At 31.3% G+C, this 18856-nt stretch overlaps 2 protein-coding genes across 2 annotated transcripts; one reads left to right on the top strand and one right to left on the bottom strand.

The window, feature by feature from the left end:
- Positions 1–1002: 1002 nt before the first annotated feature.
- On the top strand, positions 1003–6247 carry LOC110688721 (endoglucanase 10). The gene is made up of 6 exons (XM_021865482.1): positions 1003–1546; positions 1970–2253; positions 3139–3573; positions 4409–4556; positions 5211–5377; positions 5461–6247. Exons 1-6 carry the CDS (start codon positions 1333–1335, stop codon positions 5791–5793), a joined length of 1581 nt encoding a protein of 526 aa, XP_021721174.1. The 5' UTR covers positions 1003–1332; the 3' UTR covers positions 5794–6247.
- A 1100-nt stretch (positions 6248–7347) lies between these two features.
- Positions 7348–16451, bottom strand: LOC110688720 (probable cytokinin riboside 5'-monophosphate phosphoribohydrolase LOGL10). The gene is made up of 7 exons (XM_021865481.1): positions 15937–16451; positions 14955–15052; positions 14358–14388; positions 12138–12237; positions 11343–11413; positions 7951–8094; positions 7348–7717 (listed from the first exon to the last, which is right to left on the bottom strand). The coding sequence occupies exons 1-7, from the start codon at positions 16066–16068 to the stop codon at positions 7619–7621; spliced, it is 675 nt and encodes a 224-aa protein (XP_021721173.1). The 5' UTR covers positions 16069–16451; the 3' UTR covers positions 7348–7618.
- Positions 16452–18856: the final 2405 nt, after the last annotated feature.

Here is an 18856-nt window from a genome sequence, read left to right as displayed (position 1 = left end):
CAAGATAGAAACAATAGCAACAAGAAGCTCTTAGAATTCTAGCAACCTCTAAAGTTTTGGATGGAGAAATTTCATCTAACGTCATCACCTCATCCAAAACCTTATTCACTTTTTCATCCATTCTTTGCTCCCTTTCTTCCGTTTTAGACCATGCACTAGCCAGTCCCGAGATTATAAAAGTAGTGTCGTGTAATTATTGAAATGGGAAGATGAGAATAATGTTGCTATAAAAATATAGTGAATTTGGAAAACTTGATGGTTGCAACATCTGGGAATATACAAGTAATCAAATAAGGGCAATAAAACAAGAAGATGATAAACTCAACTTAGCTAAACATTTCATCAAACAGCTTGTGTGCATAATTAAAAGTATCACTAGATAAAGTACTCATCATAATCGCAGCAATTATGACACATAGTTTTCTGAGCTAAACAATTCATCCAACACTTTGTGTGCAACACAATATAGATTGACAAGATAACTTACACTCCTTTAACATCATCAATCTTAGATTAATGTATAATTAAATTGTTAGTGACGAATAAATGTCAACAAACAATCATACTAATAAACTTACAAATTCAAAAATACTTACAAATTTGAGGTAGAAGATTGTAAAAAAATGGAGCAAAATATGAAGAATAGCAGTTTTCTTAGGAGAATTCTCAACTGAATTGTCAAAAAAATTTGGAAATTCTCATGAAAAATGAAGATCGAGAGGAGAGAGAAAAGAAAATAATTTGTCTTTTGTGATAGAGGCAAGTAACGTTAATCGTTTCCCCAAGATTTACCCTGGAAACAAAAGGGTGGAAACGGTTACCACAAGGTAACGGATTTTGTTTCTTTACTTGTCAACTAAACACATGGTAAGAGAAACGGTAACTTGATTCCGTTTCCACCCATATCAAAAACTCATACCAAACAGCCCCATAGAGTTATGCCTTACTCATCCAATCATCAAGACATATAAAAAGGGGAAAGACAACTGTATAAACTATACTCTTAATTGGGATTTGAACGTGTCGGTGCTTGCTTAATCTTCACATTTGGCACCAACCCTCTCTTAGATCTATGCTTTCCATATTTTCGATTACATTTAATTCAACCCATATATAAATATATTTTTCTTTAATCAAAACACAGCAAAAACACGACATTTCAATAAAACATTGCAACACCCACGATAATATATTAGCATGAAACACCTTATCAAAGAAATATTCAAATAGTATTTGTTTTTGCATCAAAAAAAGTAAAAATAAAATCAACCATTAAATTCTTAAACCTTTTGAACTTGATTTTGAATTTGATAAAAAAATATTGGGTTAAAAATGGGGGAAGGAAAAGGGTCGAAAGGTGGGTGTTGTGGTTGGTTTTTGGTGTTGATAGTTGCGGCAGCCATTGTTGCAGGTTTAGTGGTTGCTTTCAGATCAAAATTCCATCATTCTGATAAACCCGAACCCGTACCCGGCCCACCTGGCGCCATTGTTACTAAATACTCTGATGCCCTCAAGTTAGCTATGCAGTTTTTTGATATTCAAAAATGTAAGTTTGTTTATAAATTTATTTGATCATATTATTAGTTTGGTGTTATTTATTCAATTGTTTTTTTGACAATGTGATATTATATATATATATGTTGATCTTGTAATTTATTATGGGGTTTTAGTTATTTCATTGATGAGTGATTTTATAATGTGAATTGGAGTTACCCATTTGAATACTTTGTCAATGGAAGTGTTGTTTGTAGAAATTTCATTGTTTTTAAGCAAAGGTTATGTGGTCAAATCAAAGGTTATATAATTTCGATTTGTTGATTTTGGATGATGTTGGTTTAAATAAATGTCAAGTTGATGATAATGTAATTGTGATTTATGTTACATTTAATTAATATTGTCCAAGTGATAGAAGGCTAGTTTTTGGATCTAATTTGAGGAGATTATGGTTACTCATTCTTTCATCTTGCAGCTGGTAAGTTGGAAGATAATAAGATATCATGGAGAGGCGATTCGGCTTTGAAGGATGGGAGTGAGGCAAAATTAGACCTCTCAAAAGGGCTGTATGATGCTGGTGATCACATGAAGTTTGGGTTTCCAATGGCTTTCACTGCCACCGTCTTGTCGTGGGCTATCCTCGAGTATGGGGATCAAATGGCTGCTACAAAACAGCTTCAACCTGCTCAAGAGAACCTAAAGTGGATCACTGACTATCTTGTCAATGCTCATCCTAAAGATAATGTTCTCTATATTCAGGTATATTGAGTTCTTGTCTCATCTATGATTTTGCTAAATTGTTCGAAAAATGTAGTTCTTGCTTTAGATTGTATCGGAGATGGGAAGTATTGCTATGAATTGTTGGCTCGAAATGGTATAAGTTAGTAATTGCTATTTTAATATCCATTTATGCTCTTACAGGTCTTTATCTTATGAATTGTGACTAAGATTGAGTGATTACTTTGTAACTTTTTGTTTATAATTTACTTTAATCTCTCTACTTGAGATTGTCAACCCCATTCCTAGAAATTTATGGGCCCTAGACATAATGTAAGAAAGGGCCTCTTACGTAACAAATTTTTTTGCATGCAATTGCTTTAAATATAAGACAATGAAAATAGCTTATATTATTTGAATACTAAGTCTGCATACACAATACTGGAGTGATAACTTTGCATTTTGGTAATTGAATAAATATGAAACGGTGTAATAGAAAAGATTAAAATTTTGGAGCAAATACTCATAGAAACCGGAAGATTAGAAGAAGTGAAGAGGTTATATTGCTTTGTTATCTCCACTTGATTGACATCTAAGTAATTGAATGTTAATTGCTAACTATTAACTAAATGCAGTAATTATCTTTTTAAAAAGTAGCTTTTTTTAACGAGTAAAAACTACAGAGTAAAATTCTACAGCTATACAAACTGATTTTTTTTTAAAATAATTTTTGGGCCCCTTTCTAACGTGGGCCCTAGGCGGTCGCACTCGAGGCCTACCCTTCCGGGCCGGCCCTGGAGATTGTTTACATGTGGAAGTCTTGGGGTGCGATGAGTGGCTTCTATATTAAATCTTCAGAAATTTTTTATTAGAATGATAAATATGAAAGCAATTGGTAACGTTTCCATTGATGATTAATTCATGTAGGTTGGTGATCCTGATCTAGATCATAAATGCTGGGAGAGGCCTGAAGATATGACAGAGAAAAGGCCTCTTACACAAGTGAATGTCTCCACTCCAGGAACAGAAGTTGCAGCAGAAACAGCAGCAGCTATGGCAGCAGCATCCCTTGTGTTTAAGTCGAGCGACGCCACCTATTCAAGCACTCTTTTGAAGCACGCTAAGCAGCTTTTTGACTTTGCTGACACTCACAGAGGTTCTTACAGTGAAAACCTTCCAGAAGTTGCAACTTATTATAATTCCACTGGTTATGGGGATGAGCTCTTGTGGGCTGCAAGCTGGCTCTATCATGCAACCAAAGATAACACTTATTTGGAATACGTGAATGACAATGGAAAAGAATTTGCTGATTATGGAAGTCCAACCTGGTTTAGTTGGGATAATAAACTTGCAGGAACTCAGGTGAGTCTATTATTAATATTATATCAGGAAATGAATTTTACATGCTTCTCTTTTATGCCCCTTCTGGCTTCCTGCTTATATATACTTGTACAACTGTTTACCAAGTTGCTGCAAGGGATGTCAAATGCTTGTATAATCTGTGTTCATATGAGTTGTATGATATTCCATTCGAGTGAGTAGATATATTGCCACATTGTTTTAATCTATCATATACAACGTTTTAACAAAAAGTTTTACATTTTCCTGTGTAATAATTGTATTACTCCCACCTTTTCCATGTATTTATGCCACTTATTCATTCTGAGGACATCTCCAAATGGTTTACGCGATTATTCATTCGATTGGAGAGACTGGTTCACAATAGTTTGTCAGCGTAGTTGACTAGATTGTTGTCAAGTTTCCAAGTGATCAATTAGTTCATTGTTGTTCTCTAACATGTCCTTCACTTGTCAAGTAACACGCTTTAGTTTAATCTATATATATTTAAATCTATATATATATTTAGTTTAATCTAGCTTAAGTTTCACTGAAGAAGAAAACTAAATGGTTATTAAATCACATGATTTGTTATGGTGGACCATGTAAATGATCGAGTTTAGTACATAGATTTTCACAGGATTCCAGTATTTAAATCAAACAACTATTACAGTCTTTAATGTGAGGGGCTTTCATCCTTAAAATACTGCTGCATAACACAGTAATGAGAAAAGTGTTTTGGTCATCATTGAATTTTCAGTTGCCAAACATAATGGATTTAATAAATTCTAATCAGCCTTACCCCATAAAAGGACTGATAATGGTGTTTGAGTTTGACAGCCTTTTTGATGTTCTGCAGGTACTACTGTCTAGGGTCAATCTTTTTGCTTCAAAGGATGTCTCAAGTTCTGCAAACTCTGGCCTTCTGAAGTATAGGCTAACAGCTGAGGCTGTTATGTGTGGTCTTTTACCAAAATCTCCAACTGCAACATCTAGCAGAACAGATGGTAGGTCACTTGATGTGCTCATAAATACGCCTGCTTTCATCCCCTCCCTACTCAAAAACAAAAACAGAGTCAAACAACTCATTTTTGCTCATTGTTACGAAGCATGTCTTTGTTACTTAGATGACTTTCATGTTTACAGAAAAAATGAACCTTTTTTCATTGGAACTTGGCAGACCTGTGAATATGATTTGGTTTTCATGATGTTTGAACTGTATAAGGTGTCTACCACTTGTTACATATAATTTGACCTTGAAAATCTAAGAAAGGTGAAGACGATAGGGAATTGATGATCATAATAGTTTTGGATGGTGTTATTCCTCTTGATTTAGGTGTGTTATATGTGTCATTAAGTTCTGAATGACTCAATCCTGCTGTCTTCATTTCTATTGATTATCTTAGATGTATCCTACAACCCATAGTCCCATGTTAAATAAGTATCTTGAACATTAAAACTAGAATGGGAAGTAGCTTATATAGTCTAATGGCTAATGGTTGTGTACTTGGGTTCATCTATGAAGAAAACTTTGGTTTTCTATACTAGAGCTCATTTATGTTGTATTGTTGCTACATGCTTGCAAATGTGTGGTCAGTGTAGAAATACCAGCTAGTTCTCTAATTCAATACTTGATTTTTTCTTTTGGGATGTTAATCCAGGGGGTCTTGTATGGGTCAGTGAGTGGAATGCACTTCAGCATCCTGTCGCAGCTGCATTTTTGGCTGTTGTCTACAGTGACTACATGCTTTCTTCAAGAACAGCAAGGGTGTCTTGCAGTGGACATTCGTACAAGCCATCCGATCTTCGGAAATTTGCCCTTTCACAGGTGTGTTTTTTTGTCTGCTAATTTGATAGACGTGAGAGAAATCATGCATCTTATGGACTGTTAATCTTTTCTTGTTTTTGTAGGCTGATTATGTGCTAGGAGACAATCCTATGAAAATGAGTTTTCTTGTGGGTTATGGGGACAAATACCCACAATTTGTGCACCATAGAGGTGCCTCAATCCCAGCAAACGCAAAAACTGGGTGTGAAGATGGATTCCAGTGGCTTAACTCTACTAAACCCAATCCAAATGTTGCTGTTGGAGCACTTGTTGGAGGGCCCTTTTTAAACGAAACGTTCATTGATGATCGGAATAATTCGATGCAAACTGAACCTACCACATATAACAGTGCCCTTGTTGTCGGCCTCTTATCGGGTTTGGTCACCACTTCTTCAGTAGTTGCATCTTTTACATGAATGCTGTTATGCTAATGCCATAACTACAAACTACGTCTTTGTATTTATAGGTGTATTTTTGTTGTCCATATTAGTTATCTACGTGGGTGACATTGATGTCGCTCTTGTAATCCGGTTACAATGATACCATGTATCATCATAGTAATGTAGACTTATGTAGTAGAGTGCTGGAGTATCAGATCACAACTTCCTCATGTGTCATGTCTCTATATTTGCTGTAATTTTTATTATTTTTTTAATTCTTTTTCGTCGTCCCTGACTTGCCTGGGCTAGGGGCACTGCAAAGGTGATGACTGAAGAGTGGAACTTGTTAAGCTTATTATTGTTGTGCGATATACATGAGCAAGGGTGCAGCAAGGCTATTGTAGATTTGTTTTTTACATTAGGTTTATGGTTGTGTAACAAGATTCAAGAAATAACAAGTGCTTGATTTTTATGATCTATTTACATGAAACAAACTTGAATATACCTCAAATAAGGCATTCTCATTGCCCACAAATTAGTTTCTCTTTTGACCCAAAAATAGTTTCCAAAATTAGTTACATTTCTACTACTCCCTGCGTGTGTTAACCCTTTCCTAATGTTGCCTTATTTTTTTATTTTTTAAATTAATTTCAGTAAACTGCTACTTTAATATTATTTCTCCTTCATGGGTCTCATATGTGCCGTTAATATTTCTTTTTATCATTTTTCTCACATTTCAATATATCATTTATATCTTCATTGTTTACTACGGAGTAGTAAAAATTGTAAATAAATTAAATTATGAAAGCAGGCATTGTTAGTTTTAGTATGATATTTTACATAAAATATAATTTTTTTTATTATAAAATAATAATAGATTAAGTCGACATGATTTCTTATTGACTCAAACTTGATCCGACTCAAAATGACCCAACCTATACCTGATTTTCAAGTCTATTAACGATGAAGGATGTTGATGTCTTGATGAAATGTTATTTTTTAAACTTACAAACTCTTAAATAGACCTAGTTCACACTAATTTATTAATTTAATAAAAAGGTCACTATGTTAAAATAATAGTCATTATGTTAAAATAAAAGTGATTGTGTTTTATAAAGGTCATAAGAGATAAAATTTTTTAAATGAAAATTTTAAAATACCGGTCAATATGAATAATATAGGTTACTAGGTTAAAATTAGGATCATAATATCATACTTCAGTTTGCAACAATATTAAAAATCACACAAATTTTATTAAAGGTTACTATATTAAAATTAAGGTTACTATATTTAATATTAGGGTCACTATATTCAATACAAAACCAGTTACGCACATGTAGAACTTCGGATCTACAATAATATTATTGTGAACCAGGTTCATACAAGTTTTTCTATTTTAAACTACATCCCAACTTTTCATGGTAATACAAATGTTTAATTTGGAATGATTACATAGGCAAATACGTCACTTGCAGGTATGTATACTCTTTGGTAAAAAATTGAGCAACGCGTTCAAACATTAGAAAAGTCAATTAAATTTATAATTGAGCAACCCACCAATCATCATCTAATGAAAAAGCTATCTTAAGATTTCGAAGAATCATATACTGGTATATAAATTACATAAACATATACTTGTATATATCATTGGGATGTAACAAAGATTACCCCTAAATTTATGAATAAATAAATTTGGACGACTTGTGGTTATACAATGGTCAAAATGAGATTATGTATACTTGTAATTTGCGTGAATCTCAATCTAAATAATCTATGGCTATCAAATGATTCTGTTTAAGCTATACTAAAGACCATTTATACAATTACAGATGATCATGTATATAATTGGTTGTCGTCGAAATCAACGAGAAATTTCCGACTTCGTTGTACCGTATCCTAGTTGTTGCTCAATCTCCCACCTAAGCTTTGGCGCTTCACCATGGTGATTCGGAACGTAGTCCTGAAAAATTTACATATTACATACGTTTTTCAATATAAAAAAGTTTGTAATGGCTACTAGTAACATTATAGGGTGTGCGTGGTTGGTAGATGTTAATGTAACATATCAATCTCGCACATATAAACCTCACGATATGAACGTTCATTAGTTTATTTGTATTATTGTGTTCATATATTTTAGTACATGCATGTTTATATGAGTCCAAAACAAAGTGTCTTAGCTTAAATTCTTACCTCAAGCTTGGACATAAGTTCATGGGCAGTTGGGGCAGAAACAATAATGCTACGGGCAGCAGGGGCAATGAAACCCTCGTCAACAGCCTTGTCTATGAAGGACATTAATGAGTTGTAATACCCATCAACGTTCAGCAAGCCCACCTGTGTCCAAAAATACACAACATTTTATTATTTGATAACCATTTTTTTTTATTATGTGGGAAAATCTATACTTATATATTAAAAGGTGTTTCTAACAACGTCCACGTGTTATGTAAACTCTTCTAACAAAATGTTCACTATAAGATTTGTACTTACAACCTCTAACTCTAGAACTATTTGTCTTACCACCGGTATATGATTTTTTATGTGATCTTTTGAATAAAAAATATTAATATGTAACAAATGACAATATGAAAAACAAATTTAATTACAAGAAAATTGAGTTATAAATTACTAATCAGTTTCATGTATTAATCTGGGACATCGCCCAAGCCCAAAAACTAGTGTTAAATTAATAATTGATAGACAGATAGAGAATATAATTTATTCTTGGCCTCTTGGGTCTCAACCCTTAACTTACAAAAATATGTTACTAGTATATACTCGTTAGAAAATAAGCCAAAAAAAAAAAAAAAACCACCTTTGTACTAAATTAGAATTTTGCCTACTTTAAATACTTTTCACGTGTGTTAAAAAATTACTAACTCAGTATGTTTTATATTATTTACAATAATCTATATTATTATTAAAATTTATGGGGGATAACAGACTAATGTCATATGTCACCCTTATTTATTATTTGGTGCTACATGTGTTTCATGTCACAGTACTAGCACTGTCAAAAATCGAACCAAACTGGTGAAACCGAACCGTTTCAACCGATCCGAATGAGAACCGAACCGATTAAAAACCGATTTTATGAAACCGAAAACCGACCCAAACCGCATGTTAGTAAAACCGAAACCGAACCGATCCGAGTAAACGTTAAACCGTTTAAGAACCGAATCAAATCTTAACCGAACCGTTTCTAACCCGAAACCGTTTAAACTGGCATAAAAACCGTTTACACCGAACCGTTAGCAAACTGCAACCCGTTTGCACCGAACCGTTTATAAACCGAACTGATTATAAACCAAAACGCTTATAAACCGAACCATTTATGAACCGAATCACTTATAATTCGAACCGCTTACAAACCACTTCCTACTAGGAGTATTTTGAACGACTCGATAAAAATCCGATTTTTTTAAATCAAAAACAGATCCGAACCGTAATTTAGTAAACCTAAAATAAAACTGATCCAAATAATGTTAAATCGTAGAAGAACCAAACTCGTTAACAAACCGAACCAGTTATAAATCGAACTAAAATAAAACTGAACTAAAAAAGAACCGAACCGTTTCTAACCGGGATAAAAACCATTAACAAACCGCAACCCGTCTGCACCGAACCGTTTACTACCCGGACCGTTTACAACCCGAACCGAATTTAAACCGGGATAAAAACCGTTTACACCGAACTGTTAACAAACCGCAACCCGTTTGCACCGAACCGTTTACTACCCGAACCGAATTTAAACCGTTCAAGAATAAACCGAAACCGAATCGAACCGATAATTATTTAAACCGAACTGAAACCGACCCGTAAGACATTTAAACCGATTTCAAACCGACCCGATTTCAAACCAAACCGAAACCGAACTGTCAAACCGTTTTGACAGTACTACACAGTACCATATGTGTATCACTCTTCCCTCACTACATTGAATTGCAATAATGTACTTATGTGTAGTTAATTTGAAAATTCTTTATTGGTGTGTCTTTAATTCTCTATAATAATGTTTATTTTACTTGAAAAATTATTCATATGTATTAACCTCTACATTATATTTTTCACTCATTAATATTGTTCAACATTAACCATTTTAATTTATTTTGATCAAACATATTAATTTATAGGAAAATGTTATACATAGCCCTTAGGGCTATATATAAGCATTAAAAAGACTCTTGAAAATTGTTAAATATAGAAAATCATGACAAAAACACATTAATTACACTAATGAACGCATGTTTTTGTCATGAATTCCTAATTTTATACTACGTATAATTTTCAAGGTTGTTTTTAATGCTTATATATATAATTAACCCTAAGGGTTATGTATAGCATTACCCAAATTTATAATGTACCGGGAAATTGCTCGGGCCAATAACTAGTTTGGTATAAAACGTGAGTAAAAAATGTCTAATAATTACAAATAATTTGAAATAGTGGTTGCAGTATTACATCAAATCAGACAAATTTGATGACCTTTTATATTTTTTGTTTATCATTCTTTTTTAAGTTTGGATTAAATAAAGGAATCATACATGTACAATTTTAATTTTATTTATTATTATTTTATTTTTCATTTCCTTCTTAAAAAAAAATAAAAAAAATAAAAAAACCTTTTTTCATTATCTAATTACAAAGCTCCACATTATCAATGTTTTAAGTAAATTTTATTATTGTTTTTTAAAGAACAATTATACTGTAATAAGGATAATAAGTGTAACTCAAGTTTAATTTATTTAACTCGGCAATATAATCTAGTATGCATTATTTTAATGAACATTGGTATCACGTTTACAGTTTTCTACAAAAATAACATAAACGTTTCCATGTGTAATTTTAAATTAAAAGTCCACATCCAACTAGCCTCCTCACTCAAACTATAATTTAAAATCATCTTAATTAATCTAATAATCATGGTACAATATTGATTAATGAAATTTTGGTGTATGATATGGCAAGTTGATGAAGCGCTCTGATGTTATGCCTCACATCACCTTTTTTTTCTCCATTATTATTATTTTTCCAAAATAAGTGGAGCACTAGTGAGTAGTGAGCACCTATATGAAAACAACTTTTCCTTTAACAAAAAGATAAAATAATTTTTTTGTTTGTTTTCCGATATTGTCAAGGTCAATTCGGCTAAATTAAAGGTTATGCGTGCTCTTGTTCAAAATTATGAAAATTTTCATATATATTCGGCTGTAAGGTGCAATTAAAGGTATTTTTATTCATTTAATATTATTTTTTGCTCATTTTTTAGATTTTGAAATGACCAAAAAAAAATATTAAAGAAGCAAAAAACTATCATGGGTGCACTTACTTGTTTATCAGTGTATGCAACTATGCACCCGGGTGATGTAAATGTGTAATATAAGATTTTGTGAAGGTTGTGTTTTGAGAGTAATTACACTTATATTATTAAGTTATTTACAACATTTAAAAGAATTTGGAAAATAAGTTTCTTTCTCTTTGTGTTAAATAAAAGAATTTGGTCCCCTTCAAAAAAAAAAAAAAAAAAAAAAAAGAATTTGGAAAAAATTATTCTAATGTAAAAGGCAAGAAAAGAAAATTACCGGCTTGTCATGAATTCCTAGTTGAGCCCAAGTGATGACTTCTAGTAATTCTTCCAAAGTTCCATAACCTCCTGCATTCATCGAGAGTGACCAACTTTACCCGTGAGCAAATTAGTAGATTGATTAAGGTAACCCCACATTCCCACTCACTAAAGATGGCTACAATCTATGAATATATATTTAAAATTAATTAACATTTAGATAGTATTTTCTCATGAATTTTATAATTATTCTACATATCTTGTTTTTTCTTAGGCCCACAACCAATTAACTATACTTGCTTTCATAATAGCATCATTTTTTCTAATCAAAGATTAATAATATTCTTAATAATTTTTGGTAGGTGAGAAGAAATATTTAACTGATTCGAAAAACTATCTTATATTAATCTAAATCGAGTTAGAAGACTATACAATTAGCAATAGATCACAAAGTAACTCCTCCCCTAAGCTTATGCTTTCAACCAAACAACAAATATTTTTGAAAAAGTGGAGGAAAAAAGTAAGGAGATCTGCACCCTAAAATTGCCCTTAATAAGAATTGCACCCTCCTACAAAGTTATTTCCTTACAAATAGATTAACACTCGATTTGCAACTCTACTTTAACCCTAATTGAAATTCCATAGTTAAAGCAAATTATTTGATATTTTACTCTTACATTATTATCCCAAATTTTCAAAAATTGATGATAGCACATGAGTGATTATAGCTAATAAAGCATACTAAATATTAAAGTATATATTGAACATTTTTTTTTAACATGCAAAAGTGGTGCTTGTTTGAACATAACGTTACCTGGTAAAGCAATGAAAGCGTCAGCTTGGCGAGCCATTTCTGCTTTTCTCTGATGCATACCGGACACAGGTCTCACTTCCCCTACCGTTTCACCAGTAATCTAAAACGTACCAAAGCAACTTTAATTATTCCATTCATTATTATAATACTCAAATCTTACAATTCTACAATCCCAAAATACACAATCAATCCAATTCTAAGTAAAATCTTTGCATTAGTTAGAACTAGATTAAACCGCATACAATGCAAAGTTGTTAAATTGTTATAATGAAAATAAATTTCACCAAAAAAATTGATGTAAAATATTAAGAATAGATTCCATATTAAAATGTAGGGAGTATGAAATATACTTGAAAGAAAATAATTTAATATGTAATAGTTATAATAGCCAATTTGATATTTAAAAAAGTTTATTTTAGATTTGTACAAAATTTGAAAAACTTTTGTATACATCCGGTTTACACTAATATTAGTGTACATCGAGCAGGTATCCTAACTTTTAGCTAATAAATTTTATGGTAACTTTTTGCCTTTTTTTTGGATAACTTTAAACGTAATACAATTTTTATTTATAAAGACAACAAGAAAAGCCTTATAAAGGTAATTAATTACATTTAATCACTAATAATTGATTTTTAGTTATTTAAAATGCGATTCTTTACAATAAAGCGTAGATAATTTTTATTTATATTGGGTTACTTTTATGCATATTGGAGTAACTTTTATTAATTTCAGGGAAAACTTTAATAACTTTAGATTTTCTTTATAATGGATGTACAATAATTATTGTAAACCCAATTTTTTAAAAAGTTTGTGAAGTTAAAATTAAGATACATATAAGGATTTTTAGTAAGACCTTTTGGAGGGAAAACTTGTTTATATTTTAATACCAAGTGTCCCTTTAAATTTCGTCTCTAATATAATGTAATTGATTGCAATGAGAGGTTATTTTCCTACAATGCAACTTGTTAGGATAAAATCTTACCAAAGAATTTTTCCATGCACTTTATGGTAACTTTTTCTTGTAAACAATGGCACTTATAACTTAGATATGTAGATATAAAGACCATATACTACGTGTGAACAATCTTTTTTAACGAAAGGTGCCCTTTGCATTGTCCTATTCAATAAGTGAACCAAACATCATGTTACACATTTTGTGGTCTTATTTTGGTTTATTAAAGAATATGAAAGTTATTTGAAGTAAGCCAAATAAATTAATCACTAAATTTTACCCAAAAATCACTAATAACCTTAGAATAAACAAAAGCAAAGGCTAGATCTTAATACACACATATACATATGTCACACACACAAAAATAACAATAAAAAATTACTTAAGAGTTTTTTAAGTTTTTGTTTTTCAACACTCTAGACAAATGTTGAACAGAAAAGTATGACTTCTATTTTATCAGATGCAACTTTATTGTTGGGGTGTGAATTGGGACAAGCTTAGCTTTCGAACTCTATGTCACACATATGAAATTTTTAAGTTATAATTTACAAAATTTTGTAAATGGAGTTATCTTACCTCATTATTTTAACGTTAATGTCCTTGTTTTAGCATGTGTTTAGGTTAACTATCGCACAAAAATAACTTTTTATGGGATAAAATATGAGAATTTATGAATCATGACATATAACATATACATTGTTAAGAAAATGTTGTTGTTGACCCACATAAGAATTTTTCTGTAGTAAGTCAATAAGATCTTGCTTACTATTATTATTGTATTTTTTTTTTTTTTTTGGAGAGAATATTTCAGAATATGTATTGTTATATTATTCAATCCAATTTGTTTCATCAATGAAAAATTATCTATCTATAAACTTATATTAAAAGAAAAAATTTTCCATGACACTTGTCACTACCTTGTGAAAAAATTTCTCTTTTTCTCTCTTTTTTTTTTTAACAAAATTTTTAAGTAAACTATTTATACGTTATTTTCTTTCGAGTTTGACAATCAAATTTCATATATACCCAATTGAAATATTTTTAAGTATCTCCTATATACTTTATATATGCAATATTGTTGTCAAAAATATTTAATAAAACGTGCATTGCACGGCACTTTAACCTAGTTTATTCTCTAAATTCTTTCAAAAAAGTTTAGTTAGTACAATTTATTTCACAGCAATAGGAAAAAAATTATATAAAAAACAAAGATAAAAAAATATTTATAAAAGGTTTGAAACCAAAGCGTTGAAGTTGGCTTTCACCTCTTTAGGCATAAGGGTCTTCGGGATTACTCTGCATATAAAAAAAAAAAAAAAAAAAACGAGATAATTAATGGCTCATTTTTTTATTTACGTTGGACTTGGTAAACATGCAAGAATATAAAATGAAAAAAATGAAAGTGTGTTATCAATGGCATTGAGGGCAACGTAAATCTAATTTAATTTTTGAGTTAGGGTTATTTGTACGCTAATGATTTCTAATAGTTAATAACTTTGTTACAGTAACCCTCATTTTCTTTAATATTAGAAAGATCAGCTCAATCAATCGTTGAATTATACTAACTACTACTTCATACTATAATTCATTTAGTAAACATCATTGATGATTATATATTTTTTTTATACCTAAAATGACGTATTTAACTAATAAGTTAGAATACAACAAACGAATCTCTCGCAATGAAATAAAGGAATAAACCTAAATAAACATACTTCATGTCTAGTACGGAATAAACAATATATATATTATACTTGTAGAAGTATACAATTTACTTTGTCACTTGAAATTTCATGAATATCATACTTATTGCATTAGCTTTTTATTGTTGCCTGAAGTAAATAGTATACTTCACTACTTACCCTAAGACATGACGTCCTCCATTATACACAGCTTTAGAAACCATTCCCATTAAGCCAATGCTTCCTCCTCCGTAAACCAAGTCAATCTTGTTTTCAACCTACACAACACATGTAATTAAATCAAGTTTAAAAACTATAGATATATTTCATTTATATTTTTACCCCAAACAAAACAACGAGCCGCTGACCTTTTGGTACATAAACATGTTGATGTACTTACTAAATTGTACATTATTAGCATATGTCAATGTGTAGCTGTAATTAATATCATTGTGTAATCATTCCCTAGGAACTCTGTATATATACTCCTATATTCCTACATACATGCATAGACCATGGTACACCAACGTGCCCCTCGAGCCCTTTTGTGCTTTTAAACATATTCATATCGATTCAGACTATTTTCATATCATGTTTAACTTGCTCTCATTTTAGCCCGGTCCTTGCTTAATAACTTTGTGTCACTTTAGGAAACACACCGTAGTGTATTTTCCCTACATTTTTTCCTCTAATTATTTTCCTCTAATTAGTGACGTAATCTTATTATAAGCTTACCCAATTTTTTAAAAACAAGTTTTACACACTCATATATTCTGCCACATGGCTTCTTTTTGCCCCCTTAAGGCCTTAATCACAAATATCAATTAATAGCAATTTGCTCTGGTACGTGACAAAATCATTGCTCCAAGAATAGAGTCTCTATTTTTTTCAAAATGGCAAAACTATAATTTCAATCTAATAGTATATCTAAATATCTAATAGTCACATATATATGTTTAGTCGCTATTTATATGACTAACCATTAATTCTGAACGGAATGATGAGTATTAAAATCCAGGACACCACCAATTAACTTATTACATATTATTCCAAGATTTTACCAACATAAAATAGTTTAAAATAACGTATACAAAAATGTGTATGGTCATAATAATAATAAAATTAAGACATCAATGACTCGAGGAAATGAAAAGAAACATACCAATTGGTTAGCAAGCTGAAGAGCAGCAACCTGATAGCTAGGACTCTTTCCAGGACTACTACCACAAAAAACACAAATTCGCTTAAATTTCGACGAACCCGAAAACCTCTTCAACATTTGATTGTTTTCCATTGCTAGAAAAGCTCCTACTACGGTCTAACAGTTCTTTTGCTGAATTTGGTTAAGTTATATTTTGGTAACAAGTTTATGTGATATGATGAATAAGGCACAAATGGGTTGAATATTTGGCAAAATATGGTTTGGTAATAAAAAGATAAGAAGTGGGGTAATATTTTGGGTGTTAGTGCTTGTTGGTAAGAAGTGTGAGTCGTGCGAGGAAGCACGGGCCGTGCGCTAGCAAAACAAAAGGTTAAGCAATTGAGGAAAAGAGAGGAGGATAACTGATGTTAATTTTTTTTTTGGTCCCCTCGTATGTCTTTTTATATCACATAAAAACATTGGTCATTTTAAACGCGTCTCTAAGGTTATCATCTCGTGGAGTTTTTTTGGTAAAGTATATTATATAAATATATGTAAAAAAAATTAAATAAAATAAATTATATTATAAAGTATTATTGTTGTTGATATTCAAACATACGTGAGATTTATATAATTTAGTGATTTTAGTGAGATGGTACAATGTGAAGGAACTTTCTTTTAGTAAGAGGGGTAGGAGTGTAGGACCCTTTTGAGAAAGAGAGGTGATGATGTAGTTGAGGGAAATGAAGAAGACCGACTGACCGAGTTGAGAGCTTGAGACGGTGCGTGCATCTTATTTGTTGATTTTTTAAAAAAAAAAAATAAAAAAAATAATTAAGTTTAACAAAAAAGTTCATGTGAATGGAATGTTTACACCATCGTGTAAGTAAGCTGAAGTAAAACATAAGTATGAGAAAAATATATATGAATTGTGTGAAAACAATTATATCTCTAAAATAATAATAATTTTTAAAAAATATGAGAAAATACATATGAATTGTGTGAGACTAATTATATATATACCCTAATGATATGATGTTAATGCATTTAAGCTTATTATCGTGTGATTTATTGATTTAACCTACTCCGAATAATGTATGTTTGGACAGTTATATAATACCCTCATTAATGTTAATTACCTTTTCTTAGAACTCTTAAGAATAGTGCTTGGTGTTAATTGAAACGAACACTACAAGGGGGAGGGGGGGGGATTGTAGCGAGTTCCTATTGCTACTTTTTGCGGAATATAAATAAACTATAAAGGAACTTGCAATGCACACAGATTTTTATGAATAAACCTTCCAAGGCCTAATTGGAAGTAAAACCTCGACCCTTCTAAGGGATTTCCAAAACCAAATCACTTCACTATAATAGAGCAATACCAAATTACAACTTATTATAAACAAACCTTTACTCACAAGTTCCACACTGAACTTGCTACACAGTAGGACCCTATCCTACCCAATCTAAGTCCCACACTTAGATTCACTCATACTCCCTAAGTACTATCTCTCAGCTTCAAACTAGAAGCTTACACACTATATGAAAAGTATACTTCACACACTCACCCAATAACCCCAACCAATACAAAATATACGACACTAGTATATGATAGGCAAGCTACGTATGAAACCTAAAACTAATATGAAAAAATTAAAGCTTGGCAAACTTACACAATTAAAGCACAAATGATTTCTTCATGCATAAAACTCATGGAAAACTATGAAATGAGATGACTACTATTAATACAAGACTAGCTCATATAGTAAATAGGGTTTTCAAAAAGATAATTATATTAATTTAACTAAATCTCAAAACACGGTTTAAAGAAAATCTTTTGGAAAACTAGATAAAGACAGATTTATCAAATAGAACAATATCTTTTGATAATCAGTTTTAAGAAATAAATCTTTTAGAAAAATATTTTCTTAAAAACCTATCTTTTTAAATTTTCCGATTTAAATTATTTTTGCTAAGCATCTTTGTCACGTTTCTAATAAGATTCACGCGTAATCTACTTAACATATTTACAACAAATGTAGAAGATATAGAATCTTAACTAAATTAAGTTGATGTGCCGTTATTCTGTAATTGTAGATTACTTGAGCTTTACGTAGACCAAAACTAAGTTCCTGCTGTCACTTGTACTCCAGTACCAAACTGAAACTTTGTAGGCCAAGTTCCTACAGAACTTGTTGTCTTCAACGCAGATCAAGTTAACTCCTTAACTTGTTGTCTTCAAGTTCCTGTTAGGGAACTTAGATAGTTCATGTTAGAGAACTAAGTTCCTGTTAGGGAACTCTTCTTTTATCTTGTTTAACTTTTCAAGGTATCTCTTCATGCTTTCATAGATAAGGTTACTCTTCCACCAACAAGGTCCACTTCACCTGCTCTAATCATACACTTAAGAAACCTTTATTAGTCCAGTTTGCTTGAGTTTAAGTCCATCATCATCAAAACCTCAACAATTCCCCCCTTTTTGATGATGACAATCTTAAGCAAACTCTTTAGAAAAGTTAAATAAAATAAAAGGTCGTATTTTTGCATTTTTTATTTATTGACTTAACATAAACACACAACAAAAATTAAACACAAATTATAAACAATTATATGAAAATCAAAATAAACAGAACACAAAACTAAACTAAACTACTGGCATCATATCAGAAGAAATTTCTAATACTTTCTCAACTAGAACCCAGAACAACTTCAACCTCCGAGTTTGCTTCTTCTTTTCCCCCTTTTGGCATTATCAAAAAGTCCTGACTTTTCAAGTTTATTAAGCATATAGCCAGAGCCCCACAAGAAATTCATCGAGTGTGGAAAACTAAAGGCAGCGCTGCTAACTTCCCTTAAGTTAGTTCCACTTTCTAGCATAGGTGTTCATAGCATACAAATACACATATGTATAGGTAGAGTTCCAAAACATTCATTTAAAACC

The sequence above is a fragment of the Chenopodium quinoa genome, unplaced genomic scaffold (genome assembly GCF_001683475.1).
Source record: "Chenopodium quinoa cultivar QQ74 unplaced genomic scaffold, ASM168347v1, whole genome shotgun sequence".
In the NCBI taxonomy this organism is placed as follows: Eukaryota; Viridiplantae; Streptophyta; class Magnoliopsida; order Caryophyllales; family Amaranthaceae; genus Chenopodium; species Chenopodium quinoa.
This window is presented reverse-complemented; position numbering and strand designations above follow the sequence as displayed.

Coding starts and splice junctions, on each gene's coding strand:
- LOC110688721 (XM_021865482.1), top strand. CDS start 1,333: ATGGGGGAAGGAAAAGGGTCGAAAGGTGGGTGTTGTGGTTGGTTTTTG. Junction 2,254..3,138: donor ATAATGTTCTCTATATTCAG/GTATATTGAGTT, acceptor TAATTCATGTAG/GTTGGTGATCCTGATCTAGA. Junction 3,574..4,408: donor ATAAACTTGCAGGAACTCAG/GTGAGTCTATTA, acceptor GATGTTCTGCAG/GTACTACTGTCTAGGGTCAA.
- LOC110688720 (XM_021865481.1), bottom strand. CDS start 16,068: ATGGAAAACAATCAAATGTTGAAGAGGTTTTCGGGTTCGTCGAAATTT. Junction 12,238..14,357: donor AGACCCTTATGCCTAAAGAG/GTGAAAGCCAAC, acceptor GGTACGTTTTAG/ATTACTGGTGAAACGGTAGG. Junction 11,414..12,137: donor CGCTTTCATTGCTTTACCAG/GTAACGTTATGT, acceptor CGATGAATGCAG/GAGGTTATGGAACTTTGGAA.